Below are 17,912 nucleotides of genomic sequence, written 5' to 3' on the forward strand. Positions count from 1 at the left end.
AAACTGAGTTTTTTAAACTATGAATGATGCAATAAGTTACTCTACTGGAGGCCAACAATAAAATAATAATACATTATATTAGCAAAATATGGGCCCTTTAAACACAGCCTGTGGCATCTGGTATTGCAGATCAAATTGTACACACGTTCTTTTGCTCTGTAAAAAGAGTGATGGAGGCGGAGCTAAAGGGATATTTTGAAATAAATAAAGTAGTTTAGGAAGGATATTTATCTTCAGGATATTGACCAATTGTAGAAATAGGTCCGTTTGACCATCATGGTATACAGCCTGCTGCTTTTTGACAAGCGCCTCATCAGTTACTGTAAAGACACACCTTCAAGCAGGTAGCTCTGTTGTCATGGAAATGCAAACCCCTGCTGTGCTGAGTCAAGCCAGGTCAGCACATGTACAGGTATATGGAAAAAGGGGTATACAACATTGATCTCCTGTCTGCCTGCAGGTACCAGCAGTATCCTGGCGGGGGCGCTGCTGGCTGCCGTCTACAGATGCACCGGCCAAACCTACGACACCGACTCCCTCATCCACGCCGTCCTACACCTGGAACAGATACTGACCACAGGTCTCTCTCTCTCTCTCAAATGTATCACAGATTTTTTTTTAAAAAATTTAAAAAAATTCAGAAAATCGGCAAATATGCAAAATAATGCACGTTTCCATCCACTGCTATTATGCGACTTTTTAAACAACACTAAGAATTGTACTGTTTGTTTACCATTATTGACCTTACAAATTTTCCACCTCCCGCAAGCGTGAAAACTTTTTTGTGATTATTTTTTCGGATTTTGCAGCGTTTCCACTAATGTTTTTTATGCGCAAATTGTAAATTTGCATAAAAACAGGTGGATGGAAAATCAACTTGTGTCTGCTGCTTTCTCCGGTCGGACTGAACTTCCTCCACTCCACTTCTACTCTCCTCCTCTCCTCTTCCCCTCTCTCCTCCTCCTCTCCTCTTCCCCTCTCTCCTCTCTCCTGACCTCTCCTTCTATCTCCTCTTCTCCTCCCCTCCCCTCCTCTCTTCTCCTCTAGGGGGAGGCTGGCAGGACCAGGTAGGCGGTCTGGTGGGCGGAATCAAGGTGGATCGTTCCAAAGCGTTGCTCCCCCTGCAGGTGGAAGTGGAACGTCTCAGTCCTCCAGAACACTTCCTGGCTTCCCTGGAACAGCACCTCCTACTGGTCTACACTGGCAAAACCCGCCTGGCACGCAACCTGCTGCAGGTTAGTCCTACTGGCTGCTTGTTACCTGAAGGTCGCCGGTGGACCCCATGTGTTTGGCCGGCCAGATGTGTTCGAGGTCCTGCGTGTAAAGATATGATTGGCTGTAAGTCTGAGAACAGCCGTCAGCGCGAACAAGCAGCTGCCAAAACAGTGACATTAGCTAGATAGCAATTTGTCTGCGTTAGCAAGCTAAAGTTTAGGCCTCTCCTCCCCTCTCTTTTTCTTTCTCTCTCCATATGCACAGCCAGCTAATGTGAGGTGTACTACTAGCTTCACGAGACAGTCTCTAATTTTCTGGCTAGGCGGCAGTGTTGCCATATGGGAAATGTTGAATTATCCTACCAGAGGGTCAAAATTATCGCTTTTTTGGAGGGAAATCTGCTGTTTTCACTGAAGTCTCTACCTGCTCCTTTTCATTCTTCTTCTTCTTCTTCTTCTTCTTCTTCTTCTTCTTCTTCTTCTTCTGTGGTGATTTATGGCAGTTGGCATCCTTTAACGTTGCATTACCTCCTCCTTCTGGATTTATCCATCCACTGTTTCCCTACATTGTCTCCCTCTTCGCCCCACAGACACCACCCGTGTACCACACCCTGCTCCTTTCCAGACGTGCTCATGCATTGTGCTTAGGACCTTTGCGTTGGAGCAAGACATTTCTTTTTCCCCTGATGTTTTTGGGACTTGGCGTGATTTTTCAAATCTGTGTTCTCGGCCTGCATTTGTACGTTGCAACAACGACAAAAGGCTTTAGCGTCACAGCCTGCAACAGCTTTCTTGCAGCCAGTGAATTTAGGGTCGATTCCCATTCAGTCCTGTCCTGTACGTTAGTTTTCCATTCAGTCCTGTCCTGTACGTTAGTTTTCCATTCAGTCCTGTCCTGTACGTTAGTTTTCCATTCAGTCCTGTCCTGTACGTTAGTTTTCCATTCAGTCCTGTCCTGTACGTTAGTTTTCCATTCAGTCCTGTCCTGTACGTTAGTTTTCCATTCAGTCCTGTCCATGTTAATTAGTTTTCCATGCTTACTTTTGAGCTGTTCAGACGGCTCCTCCCAGGTGTCTCCTGTCCTCATGTTCCTGTTCAGCTGCAGCACCACTCATTTTCTTTACTTTTTCACCATCTACATGACTCGCCTCGCTCGTATCTTCTTATCTACTGTAGGTCAGAGTAAATTATATTATATGCTGCTGCCTGAGATGTGTTCTACCTAATTTGAGGGTTTTTTATTGCCTTAACATATTTTTTTCCCTTTATGGTTTTTGTATAGGCTAGCTAGAGTGTAATTGCATAGTATAGTTTTTCGTGTTTTTAAATGTAATGATTTGTCATATGCCATTTGCTGGCAGTTATCTTTGTACCCATGTCCAGCAAGGACCACAATGGAAACAAGGATGCTAGCTTTCTTGTGTTATCTTTGACAGTTTTACAATTGCACATGGAGCTCATATTGTGTATCTATTTTTTATATTGTCCAATAAAATCAATCAATCAATCAATGAAAACACTACTGGATTCAAGAAAATCAAATGTCCAAGACTGATCTGTGGAACTACTGGGGTCCAATGTTGACCTGTAGGGCTGGGGGTGCGTGACGTAAGTGCGGGTGAGGAGCGCTTGCATTGTGGTTCAGTATGACAATCGCGGCTAGGCTAGTCTAGCAGCCACACCAAACTCCATTCATCTGGCAACAAAATGTGGCCCTGTCTATCGGTAAATTGAATACCACCAGAACATAATTTACAAACAGGACACAATCATAGAAACAGGCACAGCTCTGGTCCAGTTTGATATGCAGTATAATACTACAGTCACACTATAATACTGTATTATAGTGTGACTACTGTTGTTGTTGCTGCTGGTTTTTGTGACGACGATGACGACGATGATGATGATGATGTAATCTTCCAGGATGTGGTGCGTAGCTGGTACAGCCGCCTGCCCTCCATGGTCCAGAATGCACAGCAGCTGGTGGCCAACAGTGAGGAATGTGCCAGCGCCTGTTCACACGGTAAGACTCAATTAAAGGAGACTAGATGAAAGGGTAACTAAACCCTAAAACACATTTTTTGTTTCAGCTTTACACCAATGTATATGTATATATATGTATATGTATATGTATATGTATATGTATATGGCTTCATGGCCTTTTTGAGTAGTGTTGGACTGAAGGACTCTGGTCAAAATCTCTACATTTGAGAGGAAACTGTCCTACAAACTTTATGATTTTCATGCAGCAAGTCTGCCATCTAGTGGTTGAAAGTTTCAACTTGAAACCCACTTTCACAGTTGAGTTTGCCCAAAGGCTACTCTTCAGTTTATACTAATATGTCATCAACGCCCCTCACCTGTAAGGAAAGGAGTTCATAGGCCCTTTTCACAGCAAACAACCATCTTGATGTTGCGTTGACTTCCCGATTTATCACCTCTAAACGGTTGCTGTGAAAAGGGTCTACAGACTGTAACGTTATACTCCATTGACTTGAGCCTAACATCAGTGGTTGAGTTGAGTGGTTATAGCTAGATTGTGTGCTGTTATACTGTAGCATAGATTATTTTAGTTTAAATGTTATAGTTGTATGGATTTACAGTATTTGGTAGGTTAGTGATTTTAGACAGTTTAGTTAGCCCCACTATGATGACCATGTTGGCTAGCGTGTGTGTGTGTGTGTGTGTATGACCATGTTGGCTTGTGTGTGTGTGTATGTGCATGTTTGCTCGCGCACTCGGGCGTGCATGTGTCCCAGTCCAGCACTGGCAGTCTGGGTGTAGCACTCCACGCTAGTGAGGTTACTTGGGCTCCCAAGAGCTAACACACAGTTAGTTATTGATAGTTATTGTTATATTAGCTGGGGCTAGCGTCCGCTAATGCTAGCTACTAACTAGGCCATAGTTCATAGTTGTAACGTAACGTTGCAACCGTAGAGCTGGAATAAAACAGACACACATTTCAGAACCTACCAGTTAGTCCAACTGACTCCCCTCCAAGCCACACAAGGGCACAGCGAAGCCACCGTGAGTGTAGCCTTCCTCCGCTACATGTACCGAGCATAAGTAACGTAACGTTATCCACTGGGGCAAAGTGCAGAATGACACCGCACTTCCCCCTCTTCCCAGAAACATGCATTTTTCATTCTTTTTTAAAGGTCCCAATTCGTGCAGCTGTAACCTCTTAAAAACGTGTGTCTCTGGTCCATAAAACATGATTCTGGATTAATTTGTCGAAAATATAGCAACCCCGTTTGTTGTGACGGAGTTGTCCCTTCCTCATCTCGTTGCGTCCCAAGAATGGTCTGTTTCTATAATATATTCAGAACTAACAGTTCCCATTGGGAACCAATCAGATTAGCGTCTGTGGATCAGCACGCTAGGTTGTGTCCACAACTAACGTTAGCAGCGCTACGCTAAAGAGGACATCTCAAAATGCCTAGACTTACCGAATGCACCTCCGCAGTTGCTGGATCATGTACAGTTGGCGTCGCTCCAGCTAGAAGTGTTAATTTTGTGGCTATAGACAAAATGGTGCAGGTAGCTTGTGTGAGAGAGACGCGCGCAGTATGCTTGAGGACCATCGTGACGTCCCAATACCCCGTCTGGGGAACAGAGCGTTAGGGGGCGTGGCTTGAAGGAGACTGCAGGGGGAAGCTGGATAGGGACAAATCCAACTGTGGCAGTTCTGAGCTTGTGACCACTCATTACAGGGAGGGATGACAGCAGTATATATGCATTTACAAGTAAAAACAGCTTTTGCACGGAATGGGACCTTTAAAGTCTCTCTCTCATTCTCTCTCTCTCTCTCTCTCTCTCTCTCTCTCTCTCTCTCTCTCTCTCTCTCTCTCTCTCTCTCTCTCTCTCTCTCTCTCTCTCTCTCTCTCTCTCTCTCTCTCTCTCCAGGCTGTCTGTCCAGACTGGGTGTGTGTCTCTCTCGGTCGTGGCAGCAGAAGAAGCTGATGGCTCCTGGCTGTGAGCCGGGCTCGGTGAGGGTCATGATGGAGGCTCTGAGGCCACTGGTCCTGGGTCAGAGCCTGGCCGGGGCCGGGGGCGGCGGCTTCCTCTACCTGCTGACCCGCGAGCCCGGGCAGAGCCAGGCAGTGAAACAGGTCCTCAACCACACGCCGGTGAGACAGACAGACGGGTCACGCTAGCCTACCCCTGTTAAGTCACCAAATACACAATCCAACAGCACCAAAAAAGGCCAAATACGAGACATACGTTGTCATTGAATGAATGAATGAATGAAAAAAATGTATTGGTCACCACCACCAAGCATGTACACTTAGGTCACAACCAAAGGTTAGGGGCAGAAGCAAACGCTTATGTAAAGCCCCCCCTTTTCTTACAATTAAAATAAGAAAATCATCATGATCATTCCTCAGACATTTTTGGACATTGTCCTTACTTGCTATCAAATATACAACAAAGGATTTCAAGGAAAAATATCCTAATACAAGAAACAAAAAAAGTAAATAAATAATACAAGTGTCAAAAAAAACAGTGAGTAACAAATAACAAAATTTGATGAAGCAAAATGCATAGCCAGAGCTTCCGCTTTTCTTCAGGAAACTATTTGCCTCGTAAATTACAATGTCTCGTAATTTGACGTTATTATTTCATAATGTGGTGTAATAAGAGTACATGAGAGTGTCTTGCTGTTGGAATGTGTATTTGGTGACTTAACTCATTCACCGCCAAAGACGTCTTTGACGTGTTATCAGAAATAGCCATCCACGCCAAAGACGTGTTTGACGTGTTTTTGTTTTTATGAGTGCAGCGCATAGTTGAAACACTTACCCAGCCTGTGACATAGTTTCAGGTCCCTAACCTCAAAGTCAAGCCGACAGCACGTTATCAAACACATACCGCAGCTGTTGTTTGAAATTAGGAAGAAGGTGGAAAGGAGGAGAAACGCGCTTCCTTGTTGCAGAGGAGAAACGCCATTGAAATGCCCCCTCGCCGCGCTGCAGAGCTGATCGACTTGCTGCAGAGCAGCGGACATCGAAACCGCGGTAGTCAAACCCGTGACCAACATGATCGATCCTGGTCCCTGGACCCCGTTCCTATGTGCCAGCCCGAAAGAGACGAGACGGAGTCACAACTGTGCGGAGGAGGAGAACAGCTGCAGCCTCGCCACAGAAATGGCTTTCACACAGAGTCAAGCAGCAGAGCAGCACAGCCACTTTCCTGGCGAGGAAGACTGGACTGCCTAGTCAAACCCGTGACGAACATGATCGATCCGGTTCCAGCAGCGCCTGGTCCCAAAGCCAAGCCGGACCCGTTCCTGTGTCGTGTCCATGGACTGTATATAGTCGTGTCGCAGCATTCGTCCCAGCCCGAACGAGAGGAGGAAAACGAGCAGAGGAGGCAAAACGCTGATGGGGAAGGAGGGGGAAGGAGGTGGGGGGAAGGAGGTGCGATCTAGCAGCAGCTGTGGACAGAACTCTCTCTCTCTCTGTGTGTGTGTGTGTGTGTGTGTGTGTGTGTGTGTGTGTGTGTGTGTGTGTGTGTGTGTCTGTGTCTGTGTCTGTGTCTGTCTGTCTGTCTGTCTGTCTGTCTGTCTGCACACTCACTCACACTGAGCAAACTGTATTGTTGAATGTAAAAAAAGCACTTCATATATATATATATATATATATATTTATTTATTTTGTCATTTGTGTCATAATGAATAATATTTACATGTCTGATGTCAATACAGTTCAAAATAAAAGAATTGAGAGCGAGTTCTGCCTGAGATTGTGTGCTGTACATAAATGCCATTTTCTGCAATTTCTTTTCTCAGAGAGACCTTTTGGGTGAAAACAGGGTGTATATAAATGGCTATAAGTAGAGTACAGAACATGCTAAAAGCTCACTTTTTTTTCCCTGGTGAACCCAGGGACGTACATCTTCATTTTGAGGTATTGCAAATCACTTTGGTGCTAATAGATAATTTACTGTGGGTCTTGAAAGATGACCAACAATTATGAAAATCTTTGGCCTGTGCTAAATATTGGCAGTCCTAAACTGGCCATGAATGAGTTAACGGGGTTAGGCTAGCCAGTACCACAGACAACCAGTCTTGTGCTAAGCTAACTAGCAGGATGGCGCGTAACTTATTTATCTTCTCAACTTACTATCGCGAATATGGCAAATCTGCGAATCTCCCAGAATGTTGGTGTGTTCCTTTAGGCGTAACTATATTAACGTCATTGTCAGAGCTTCGCCTTGTCGTCAAACAGCCCTTTCCTTTGGCACTACATCTTCCCAACCGTAGAACTTGTTGGATTCCCATGCATGTGATGCAGAGAGGATGTGAATCCTTTTTCCACAACGTCTTCGACGTCCCCATCTCCTTTTTCTTTGCACCACTTCCCGAGGCTTCGGGAGAGGGGGGCGGCCAATATCGTGATTCGGACCTTGACTGTTCGTGAATGCACTCGGCCAGCTAGCTTGTGACGGCTAGCAGAGAACCAGCTATAACAGTTAGCACTCTTAACACGATGCTAGCTGTGTAACGTTCGTTCAAGCTAACTTGCTAGCGTGTGACGGCTAGCAGAGAACCAACTATAACAGTTAGCACTCTTGACACGATGATAGCTGTGTAACGTTAGTTCAAGCTGACCCGCTAGCTTGGGACGGCTAGCGGAGACGCAGCTACAGCAGTTAGCACGCTTGACGCGACGCGATACTAACCGAGTAACAATCGTTTGGGCCCGCTAGGTTGTGACGGCTAGGGGGAAGCAGCTGTAACAGTTGGCACACTTGACGTGATGCTAGCTGTGTGACGTTAGTTTTAAGCTAACAGTTAGCACGCTTGACGTGATGCTAATGGACGCAGAGCAAGCCGGAGGTAACAGGGGGCGTGAACCTGCGACCCTCTTGTTTGTAGGCAGGGAATCTGCTGCTACACTACCCAGATGCCCGCGTCCGCCAAGCCTTGACAGCTAAGCTACTTGGAAAATAGCTGGGTAGCGTCGGGAAAGACCTCCCAATGAGTTTTTTCCGTGGTGTAGGAAATAAATCCAGCGGTTTAATCCGATCCAGAAAATTCACGCTCGGTGACTAGCGTGAAGGCTCGTCTGTGAGCAGCTAAATGAAAGTCCAGATAAAGAAGCACTGAAGGAGCAAGTCTGATCTTCACGTGGAAGAAAACGAGAATGAGGAAGAGGTTCTCCTACGACCTCTTATATAGGGGGACGGTCCGTGCTGGTCATCTGAAAGATGATTGCTCTGCCGGTTGGCATACATGGTGTCATTAAAGCTTACATGATTGGTCACGCCGAGGGCGCTTCCCATAGGTGAGATACAGAACGAGAGATAGAAAAATAACTCATACAACCCCACGTCAAATAATCCAAACTACCAAAGCACAACTAGCCCTGGGTGGGACTGTGGAACCCAATGACTTATGAGTGAACATGATGAACTGATTACTGAAGTGAAGATTGATTGGTTGGTTGATTGATTGATTGGTAACCATGGTGATAATTGCTCTGCCCATAGGGTCTTGGAGACTTCAGTGTTCACTCAGTGGAGCTGGACATGGACGGGATTACAGTCCTACAACCATCCTGAAGAGAAACACGCACACGCGTCCGTACACACACACACACACACACACACACACACACACACACACACACACAGACTGGCTCATGTCAGTCAGGATTTGCAACACCAACAGCAGGTTGATCGTTATAAATCATCTCTAGCTGGGGTATTAATTATGAATTATGGTATTCAAATTCAATGATGAATGTAAATGATTGAACAGTGTTGATCTCACAAGTATTGTCATTCTACAGAGATGTAATTATGAGTGACTGTCCTGCAGCCAGTTCAGAGGCCTATACCACGAAGCAAGATTAGTGGCTTAGCGAGGTAACTTCATGTTTAACCCTGGGTTTGCTGTGCTACGACGCTAGTTAACTTCTTACCGAGATATATTTCCATAGCAACTTATGCTTCACACTTACCTGGTCGATAGCAGGTTAAGTTGCAAGGATAAGATTACACCTTAAAAGGCACCGCTCATGAACCAATGAGCCAACCAAGGAGAGAAGAGTCTTGCGACCGCCAAGACCCATTTAATCATATACGTGTCCAAAGCGCACCGTGTGCGCAACGGAGATGCTAAACATTGGTGGCGAAATCAAGCAAGGCAAGCTGAATAACTTACGCATTGAGACAATCTGCATTTTTTGCCAGCCCTCCTTTCTGTGATTATTATGTGCAGCAGTGTTGCGTTTGTTTTTTATTAGCCTACATGTTTGAATTCTTCATATTTCCTTAAGATTATGGTTTGTTCCTCCAGCGTGAGGTATTACTTTTTATTTGCTCCCAAGCACGTTTGACCCTGCTGATTGCAGCTGAACGATGCGTGGAGAAATATCACTACGTTACCATTAGGGGTGTGCCACCTTAGGCACCTCACGATTCGATTCGATTACGATTAAGGGTGCTACGATTCGATTATTAAACGATTATTACGATTAATCACGATTTTCGATGCATCTTTTTCACCAAACAGGATTTTTTTTAAGCAAGGTATATTTGTCAGTATCCATTAATTAAAGTAAACAAACAAATGTACCTCCATTATCTTCAGTTGCGACTGAAGTCCACGCAACGGGGCAGTGAGTACTTGGACTATTGCGATTTCTGATCTGAATCGTAAAAATGGATTACTTCTTGGAGATATCACTGCCGCTGCGCCGAAGTGTTTTAAAACCGAGGATCAGGACTGACTCGTGTGAGGAATGTTGTTGATCCTACACCCACCGGGGAAAACCAAAACAAACGGATTTAATCTGGCCACCTGCTAAGCTGTCAAGGACACTAGCAGCTAAACTCTCCTGAAGCCCTGAGTGCAATCTGCGTCTCCAACGTCACCCCCCCGCCCCGACATCTGACACCTGAACTCTGGTCTGAATTGACGAGGCCATCTCCGCAGCAACGCTGTGTTCAGCCGAAGGAGGCTCAGACTACACACACACACAAACACCCATGGACTCTAAGGACTCACAGGCCTACACACGGTCACGCACGCACTCCCCCAAACCCCCCCCCCCTCCCGCCCCCCTCCCCTAAACCCCACCCCCCGCCTCCAGCAACTTACCCCCGCTTTGCAACACCCCCCCCCTACCCCCCCTTCCCTCCCACGATGAACCAAACCGGCGCTGTAATGGCAGCCTCCCTGGTGTCGTGGTGTGGGTTGTCTTTGCTGGTAACCCTGTACATTTACAACAAATGTATCTGTATTGTATAATATTGAAGTGTGCCTTTATTACTTTTTCTAACTAGTAATAATGTGAATTCTGAGTTATTTATATGCTTTGTCCAATCCAAATTGCTGGCGCTGTTCAATGGCGACCCGGTTTTGCTCTCCGACTCTGAGAGCGAACCAAGCAGAATTTCGCTCGTGATACTTGTACCATGAAGTGACAATAAAGTTAATCTCATCATCTCATCTCATCTCATCTCATCACATGTTACAGCCACCCTGCATGCTTTCTTCAGTGATTCCAGTTTCCAGTACTTCGGCTTTGGTCTCGTTTTACAGTTAAGGAACTGCTTTCCGGGCGAAATACCGTATTTTTTGCAAATAAAGCAAAAAAAAAATTGCAAAAAAAAAAATGCAATTTTTTGCAAATCGATAATCGAACATTGTGAATCGATTTTAATCGTCACGTGACTCATCGCGATGCATCTAAAAAACGATTAATCGGCACACCCCTAGTTACCATAAACGTCTCCAAAGCGCACTAAGGTGCGCTGTGTGCAACGGAGCTGATATTTTTATAGGCTATTTTTTTATTCAATTACAACTATGCCCGCACCGTGTTGATTCAGAGCCTATATTTCTAACGTTAAATCTATGATCTAAATAGGCCTACGGATTTTGGAAATTTAGACTGAGCTACATTACTATTCGCAAAAAACACATGCAGGTTTTATTGGGTAGACTTATATTAATCTGCTGTATAGGCACTAGGCAGAAATGGCATCAGAAATCAAATGACTGATGTAAATAAAAGCGGTAACTTTAGACAGTCCTTCAGTAACAGACTCATATCCAACTGTGATTGTGACATGCAGTAAAGCTCTGTTAATTTGCCACTTTAATATGGCTTTCAATGAATGAGGAAATAGGTGTGTCTGATGCTGTAAAATCCAGAGCTGTCCATATTGCATTGTGATTGGCTAGTTGTTACAAAACCATGCCTCTTTCGTGGGGACGAGCTCCTGTTCACGAGCATTTTCAGGTGCACGAGCTCAGAGCTGATAAAGAAATCCAAATTGACAGACCCAGCTGATAACTGGCATCGTGGTACAGAATAGCGTGGTTGCTTTGATCTGGTTAAGCCAAACCAGATCAAGGGACAGATCCTGGATCTGTTTATCCTCCATTCGTGGTATGGGCCTCTGGTCTAATTGTAAAATATAAATTTGGGACTATAAACACACACAGATGGGCTCATGTCAGTCAGGATTTGCAACACCAACAGCAGGTTGATGCTTATGAATCATCTCTAGCTGAAGTATTAATTATGCATAATGGTATTCAAATTCAATGATGATTGAACAGTGTTGATCTCACAAGTATTGTCTTACAGAGATGTAATTATGAGCGACTGTCCTGCAGACAGTTCAGTTCTAATTGTAAAGGAGAAACTTGGGACTATAAAATAAAGGCTAAATAAATAATTAATAATAATGATAATGATAATTAAAAACACTTTGGCAGGTAACCAACTGTCAGTGAATGTGACTGCTGGATTCTGGGATTTATCAGCCTGATATTTTCCCTGGTGAGCACTGATCAGAAAGACTAATAACTATAGGTAGGTATAATAGAATAGTTGATTAGAAATATCTGCGTTGAAGTAGTTAACTAGAGCAGATAACAAGCAACAGTGTTTCTGTTGAATCTATTTTTGATAATTGAGCTGTGATTTTCCAGCTGCATGAGAAATGTCCAGTGTTTCATGGAAGACATTTAAACTCTATTGATTTTGTTTATTGACAGAATAAAACTACATTACAAAAAACGCATACATTTCTGTCATTGCTAATCTGTGTGGGTGATAGAGAGAGCACTCTAAGGCCCCGTTTACACCTGGCAAAATGTGTATCGGCCTATCGGGTGATCAGATTGCTTGACCACTTGAAAGTACAGGTGTAAATGCACCAAAGACACATTGAGGACGGATTGTGATTGTGATTCGATCGACCAAACCACCAGAGGTGGTCAGGGACACATTGTGACCACATTGAACACAAGTGTAACTGCAAATGTGGTCAGGCGTCCATACAGCCATGATTGGCTGGTGTCTGCGGGAGGGAAGCCGGATTGAGGGTATTTGTTCTGGTCGCTGCACTAGCGCCTCTTCTTGGCGGTCGGGGCGCCTGTTCAGAGGCAAGGGAACTGGTGGGAATAGCGATCATCCCACGTGCTACTTCCTGCCGGTGAAGCGCCCGCTGTCAGGTGAAAAGAAGTGGCTGGCTACTGCGCATGTGTTGGAGGAAGCATGGTGCTAGTCTATGGCTACATACAACAACAGGCACAGCTGTTTTTCTGCAGCTCTACGCTATGGAGCTTGCCTGATCCGATAGCAATCGGATCTCAATGTGGACACTGGATACACATTAATACCAGGTGTAAATGTCATCAGGTTAATGTGGTCAAGCACTATCCCATTGCAATCTGATCACCCAAAACACATTTTCATGCTAGGTGTAAATGGGGTCTAAGAAGACAACATGTTTTGTTTACCTGAGTTCAGCCCTGACAACACCTAGCAAATGTGCGTTGAACACCCTGTCGTGTTATGCAACTGTTGCACCTATCTGTTGGATCCACTGTGCACGCTGCCTCTTTAAATGGCAGGGTTCATATACACGTCACTACTGATTGTGCGAGAGACAACATACCTCAAACCCTGTTGCACACCATTTGACGTTGACATGACGTTAAACCCGGAAACCGTAGCAACACGGTGCACACCGGTTTGAGATTGAACATCCCCAGGGTTCCTACACATTTTCAATAAAAAAAAATCCATGCTTTTTCCGGACCTTGATTTGTTTTGAAGATTGTGTCTGGTGTTCAATATGATCTATGCAGATTATAGACATCTTGCCCCTGCTTACTAGGTCAGTGGTTCTCAAAGTGAGGTCCGGGGACCCCCAGGGGTTCTTGAGGGCGTTCCAAAGCAAAGCAAAAAGGGTAATAATTTATTTTCACTAGAATTCAAAACATAACTAACACAATGCCAAAATATATGACTATTTTGGTCATGGGATTCATACTCTTTCTATAATAAAACGTCTAAAAGTGCTTTTATCGGGCAAGTAATAAATTGAAATCTAAAAACTCTCCTGGCCCTGTCTTGCAGGAGCCTGGTGTTGGGGGCCCGGTGTACTCATGGGAAGACCTTCAGACTATTCAGTCTCTCTCTCCCTCCTCACCGATGCACCTTTTCTTCTGTTCGTTTGTTTCATGTAGTTTGTGTTGGTGGATGACTCCCCTCATTTGTTACTTCCTTGAGCCCGGTTGTAACATTATGAGGGGAGAGTGAGTTATACACAAAGTAAAAGTTAAAACAATCATTTATTAACTAAAACTAGGGGATGTTTGCGTTCATTTTGGTATTGTTTTGTTTTAAACTTCTTTTACATGTTCGAAATAAAGATGATCACGTTGAAATAACACCATGAAAAAATAGAACATTTGACATGTTGCTGCCAGATGTTGAATTCAGTTGATCAATTTAGTGTCATTTCATTCAACGGTGCATGAAAGACCGCAAAGAAAAGTGAAACTGATTCAACCCAGATGAGAAAGAGAGAGACAGTCAAAGGAGAACTCTGGCACAATATGTTGTCACACACTGCATTATGGTCTATTCTCATAACCATTTTTGCACCATTTTAGTATTGAAATGAGATAATTGAATCCAAGACCACAAATACGACCAAATCTCCAAATCGGCTAATAAACCAGGGGTTTTCAAAGTCTGAGACTGGGCCTCAAAATGAAGCCTGGAAAAAAGAGCCTCCCACTTTGAAAACCTCTGACAGACTAAAATATATCCAATCATGTCTTTCTAGCTGATTAACACATTGAATAACTAAGTTGTGCTTTTACCGGAATTAGATTTCCATTGTTCTCCGTGTTATCTTTCCTCACACTAATCATTATTTCAATACTACTTCAGTGCTGCTCCTATAAACGATTGAATTTAATATTAGATTTTAGAAATGTTCAATATTTGGAAGAAATTATGCTCTGCATGCTGAAAATCCATTTGCACGTCACCTGCAGGTGGTGCCGTCTGCTCAACATTCAACAGAGTCAAACAGATGAAACTGGCTACAGTGTCAAACAGTCCAACACATCTTGAACAGAATCCCAGTTCGTCCAAACTGATCGACAAATGTGGCAGCACTAAAACAGCAGGATGATTTTCCTATCTAACATTGGGCTCATTGATATGTTTTTCCAAAGATAGTCCCGTAATATTTCTCTGCCTGCTTCTCAATCTTATTACATTTTATCACATGAGGTGCATTCAAAGACTGATTGGTCACCCACAGTGAATGTGGTTGATATAGCCTACACACTGGGACTTTTAGGGTAATTGAAAATATAAAACAATATATCTAATTACAGGATTATTAGTCATGGGAACATACAATCATGATATACAATTATCTACAATTAATTATGTAGTGTTACACACCTCCATAAACAATATAAAGCTTAAAAGGAGACCAAATACATAAAGGATGCCAAGACTCAAGTAACAAAACATGTTCTAATTGAATTAATCAAGATACCAAAATCCAAAATAAGTACAAAGCAAAAGGGTGGTAGAGCCCGCTCTCCTAACCATGCATGTGCAATGACCACCTACAAGCATGTTTCCTGTCTAAACACAGCCAGGGGTGCTAAGGTGGGTCAGCTAATGACCATCTACAGCTCACTGCCCAGGGATGACAGCTGCAGTGATGAATGTAACCTCTCTGTTGAGATGTTGTGCTGCTTTATATTGTTCACATGGCCAGAAAGATCATTGTATGCATCTAGTGATTTATAGGCAGGCAATGCCTCTCCACTAAAGGACCCGGAGGCTCTAGATTAGAAGATAGTTAGTTATAAATGTCCAGGTAGGCTAGTGGTAGTGGTTTCGTCGACAAAAACGATGACGAAAAATGTTCGTCAACTACCTTTCCCCCCAAGACTAGGACGAGACTAAAATACTCAAAACTTTAGTCGACTAAAACGTAACTAAACAAAAAGAGGATGAGGTTGACCCATAATCAGAATGTGACTCACTGCACAACATAACTCAATTTAAACAGATGTTCAGAGAAACAAGACTTTGGGGCCTCATTCATTTCTTTGTGGAAAAGGCCCTCGCATGCTGCAGACACAATGGAACACCGCCGTCATCGGTGTCACGCAACTGTGGTCATCGATGATGTCACTGCAACTATGAGGTCATCGATGATGTCACTCGCTGCAACTGCGAGGTCATCGATGATGTAATAAGTGCAGTTGTGATGTCATCAGTGATATCATACATGCCAAGATATAACTGATTCTTTGGCGTAGTGACTCCGTGGCAAGATGCCTCTCTTCTTGAGGCGGGAGGGCATCTGCTCGGAGAACCCCCCCCGTAGGGGATTCTTCGGGAGTCAATACATTGGTGGTGGACTGGGGAGGTGGGTGGGGTGAAACGCGGCTTCCAGAGAAGGAATTGGATCAGCTTAGTGCAGCGGCTAGAGGGCAGGGAACAAGGGCTGTGGTGCGCTCGGCGTGGCTATAAATACTGCCACGTCATAGCCTCGGTACTGACGACATTAACGCCGTCACCTAGGCAAGTGCGTCACTACTGCACTGACGGCATTAACGCGTCACTCTGGGATTACTGCACTTGTTGTCACGCTAGGATTACATGTGATGCTGAGGTCGCTATGTTTCTAGATTACATGTGGCGTGAGGCAGCGTGTCTGGTCTTCATCTTGAAACTAGGTCGAGACCATCATTTCAATCATGAGAGACCAGAGGGTAAGGTTAATCAGCAAGCTTTATTAAAGTATGGCATGGCGATAGGATTCATGGCCTGAAGCGGTATGGCATTAATTCTGATGGCGTGGCAGCATGGCAACTGATTCTTTGGCGTAGTGACTCCGTGGCAAGATGCCTCTCTTCTTGAGGCGGGAGGGCATCTGCTCGGAGAACCCCCCAAAAGAGAGAAACCTGAAAGGCCGACCGGTCTGCTCGCCTCGCGATGCAGCGGGCGCTGGGCGGAAGGCGACGCTTGTCGCCGGCCGGTTGGCTCGGCAGCACGGCGACTTACGGCATGATTCGGCGTTGGCATAGTTCGGCATAATTCGGCGTTGGCATAGTTCGGCGTTGAACCCCCCCCCCCAAACTGACTGACTACAGGCTGCTCGGCACCTGGAACACTTCGAGTCGTCTGCTGAGGTCTTGCCGGATTAGTTATGTGACTACAGGCTGCTCGGCACCTGGAACACTTGCAGGCTGCTCGGCACCTAGAACACTTCGAGTCGTCTATTGAGGTCTGAATTAGTGAAGCTGCCTCAGTGTTGAGATTTGGGTTGAGCCCCCTCGGTTTTGAGATTTGGATTGAGCCCCCCCCCCCTGACTACAGGCTGCTCGGCACCTGGAACACTTGCAGGCTGCTCGGCACCCTAGAACACTTTGAGTAGTCCAGGGGTCTGGATTAGTGGGGAGACTACGGGCTGCTCGGCACCCAGAACACTTGCAGGCTGCTCGGCACCTAGAACACTTTGAGTAGTCTGCTGGGGTCTGAATTAGTGGTGTGACTACAGGCTGCTCGGCACCTAGAACACTTGCAGGCTGCTCGGCACCTAGAACACTTCGAGTAGTCTACCGTGGTCGGAATTAGTGATTTGTTGCGGGCTGTTCAACGCCGAGCACTTGCAGGCTGCTCGACACCTGGAGCGCTTAATCAATTAGATCGACACTGATTCGGGGAGTCCACCACCAATGAAATGTGAAGTCACGGCTATTGCGAGGAATGTAGGGATGGATGCCATGTGCTTACCATGTGACGCCTAGGGGAGGAGAGATCTTTGGGCAGACAATATGGCGGCCTGCTCTGGTCGGATGTAGGCCGCGTAGGCTGACGAGGACCAGCGGCCCATCTGTTGCAGGGAGGCGGAGGACGCCCCTTGCGCGGCGGCTGATGTGGCCGCGCCGATCCTGAAGGAGTGGCCGGAATAGTGCTCCGCTGGGAGGTCGCACATCTGGAGGATCCGCTTGAGGTGGAGAGTGAACCAGGCTCTTGTCATGAGATGGAGGGGTGAGATGAGGAACAGGGGGGCGGACGGGCCGGTCTGGGGTCGAATCTCTAGGTAGCGGGCCATGGAGGCAAAGGGGCAGAAGGGGGAATTGTTGCGAGCGACGATAATGGAGCAGGCTCTACCCGCCTTGGTGTGCTTAAGGAAGAGACTATAATGATCGGGGTGGAAGCTTAGGTCGGACCGGGTCACGTCCCGGGAGGGGTCGAACGACGCCGGGCATGTGAACTCGCCGACGCGGAGGAACCCGTAGAAGGCTAACAAGAACACGCATTCTAGAAGTGAATCTTGCAGGGGAGAGAAACAGCCGTCTCTCGTGCGCCCTAGAAGCTGCCGTAGCACGGGGAGAGT

At 45.5% G+C, this 17,912-nt stretch overlaps 1 protein-coding gene across 1 annotated transcript in view; it reads left to right on the plus strand.

Annotated features, from left to right (window-relative positions):
- LOC310779225 (L-fucose kinase-like) overlaps nucleotides 1-8,862 on the plus strand; it is a gene marked incomplete at its 5' end in the record, with an annotated part of 47,870 nt that extends 39,008 nt beyond the window's left edge. Inside the window, 5 exons of the mRNA XM_083639732.1 lie at nucleotides 461-580; nucleotides 1,048-1,235; nucleotides 3,138-3,237; nucleotides 5,121-5,344; nucleotides 8,709-8,862. Coding sequence (XP_083495858.1) covers nucleotides 461-580; nucleotides 1,048-1,235; nucleotides 3,138-3,237; nucleotides 5,121-5,344; nucleotides 8,709-8,780 — 704 coding nt within the window. The 3' untranslated portion in view covers nucleotides 8,781-8,862. The remainder of the gene's footprint in view (nucleotides 1-460; nucleotides 581-1,047; nucleotides 1,236-3,137; nucleotides 3,238-5,120; nucleotides 5,345-8,708) is intronic.
- Between the last annotated feature and the right edge of the window lie 9,050 nt (nucleotides 8,863-17,912).

Source organism: Poromitra crassiceps, assembly GCF_964638095.1.
Source record: "Poromitra crassiceps genome assembly, chromosome: 7".
In the NCBI taxonomy this organism is placed as follows: Eukaryota; Metazoa; Chordata; class Actinopteri; order Beryciformes; family Melamphaidae; genus Poromitra; species Poromitra crassiceps.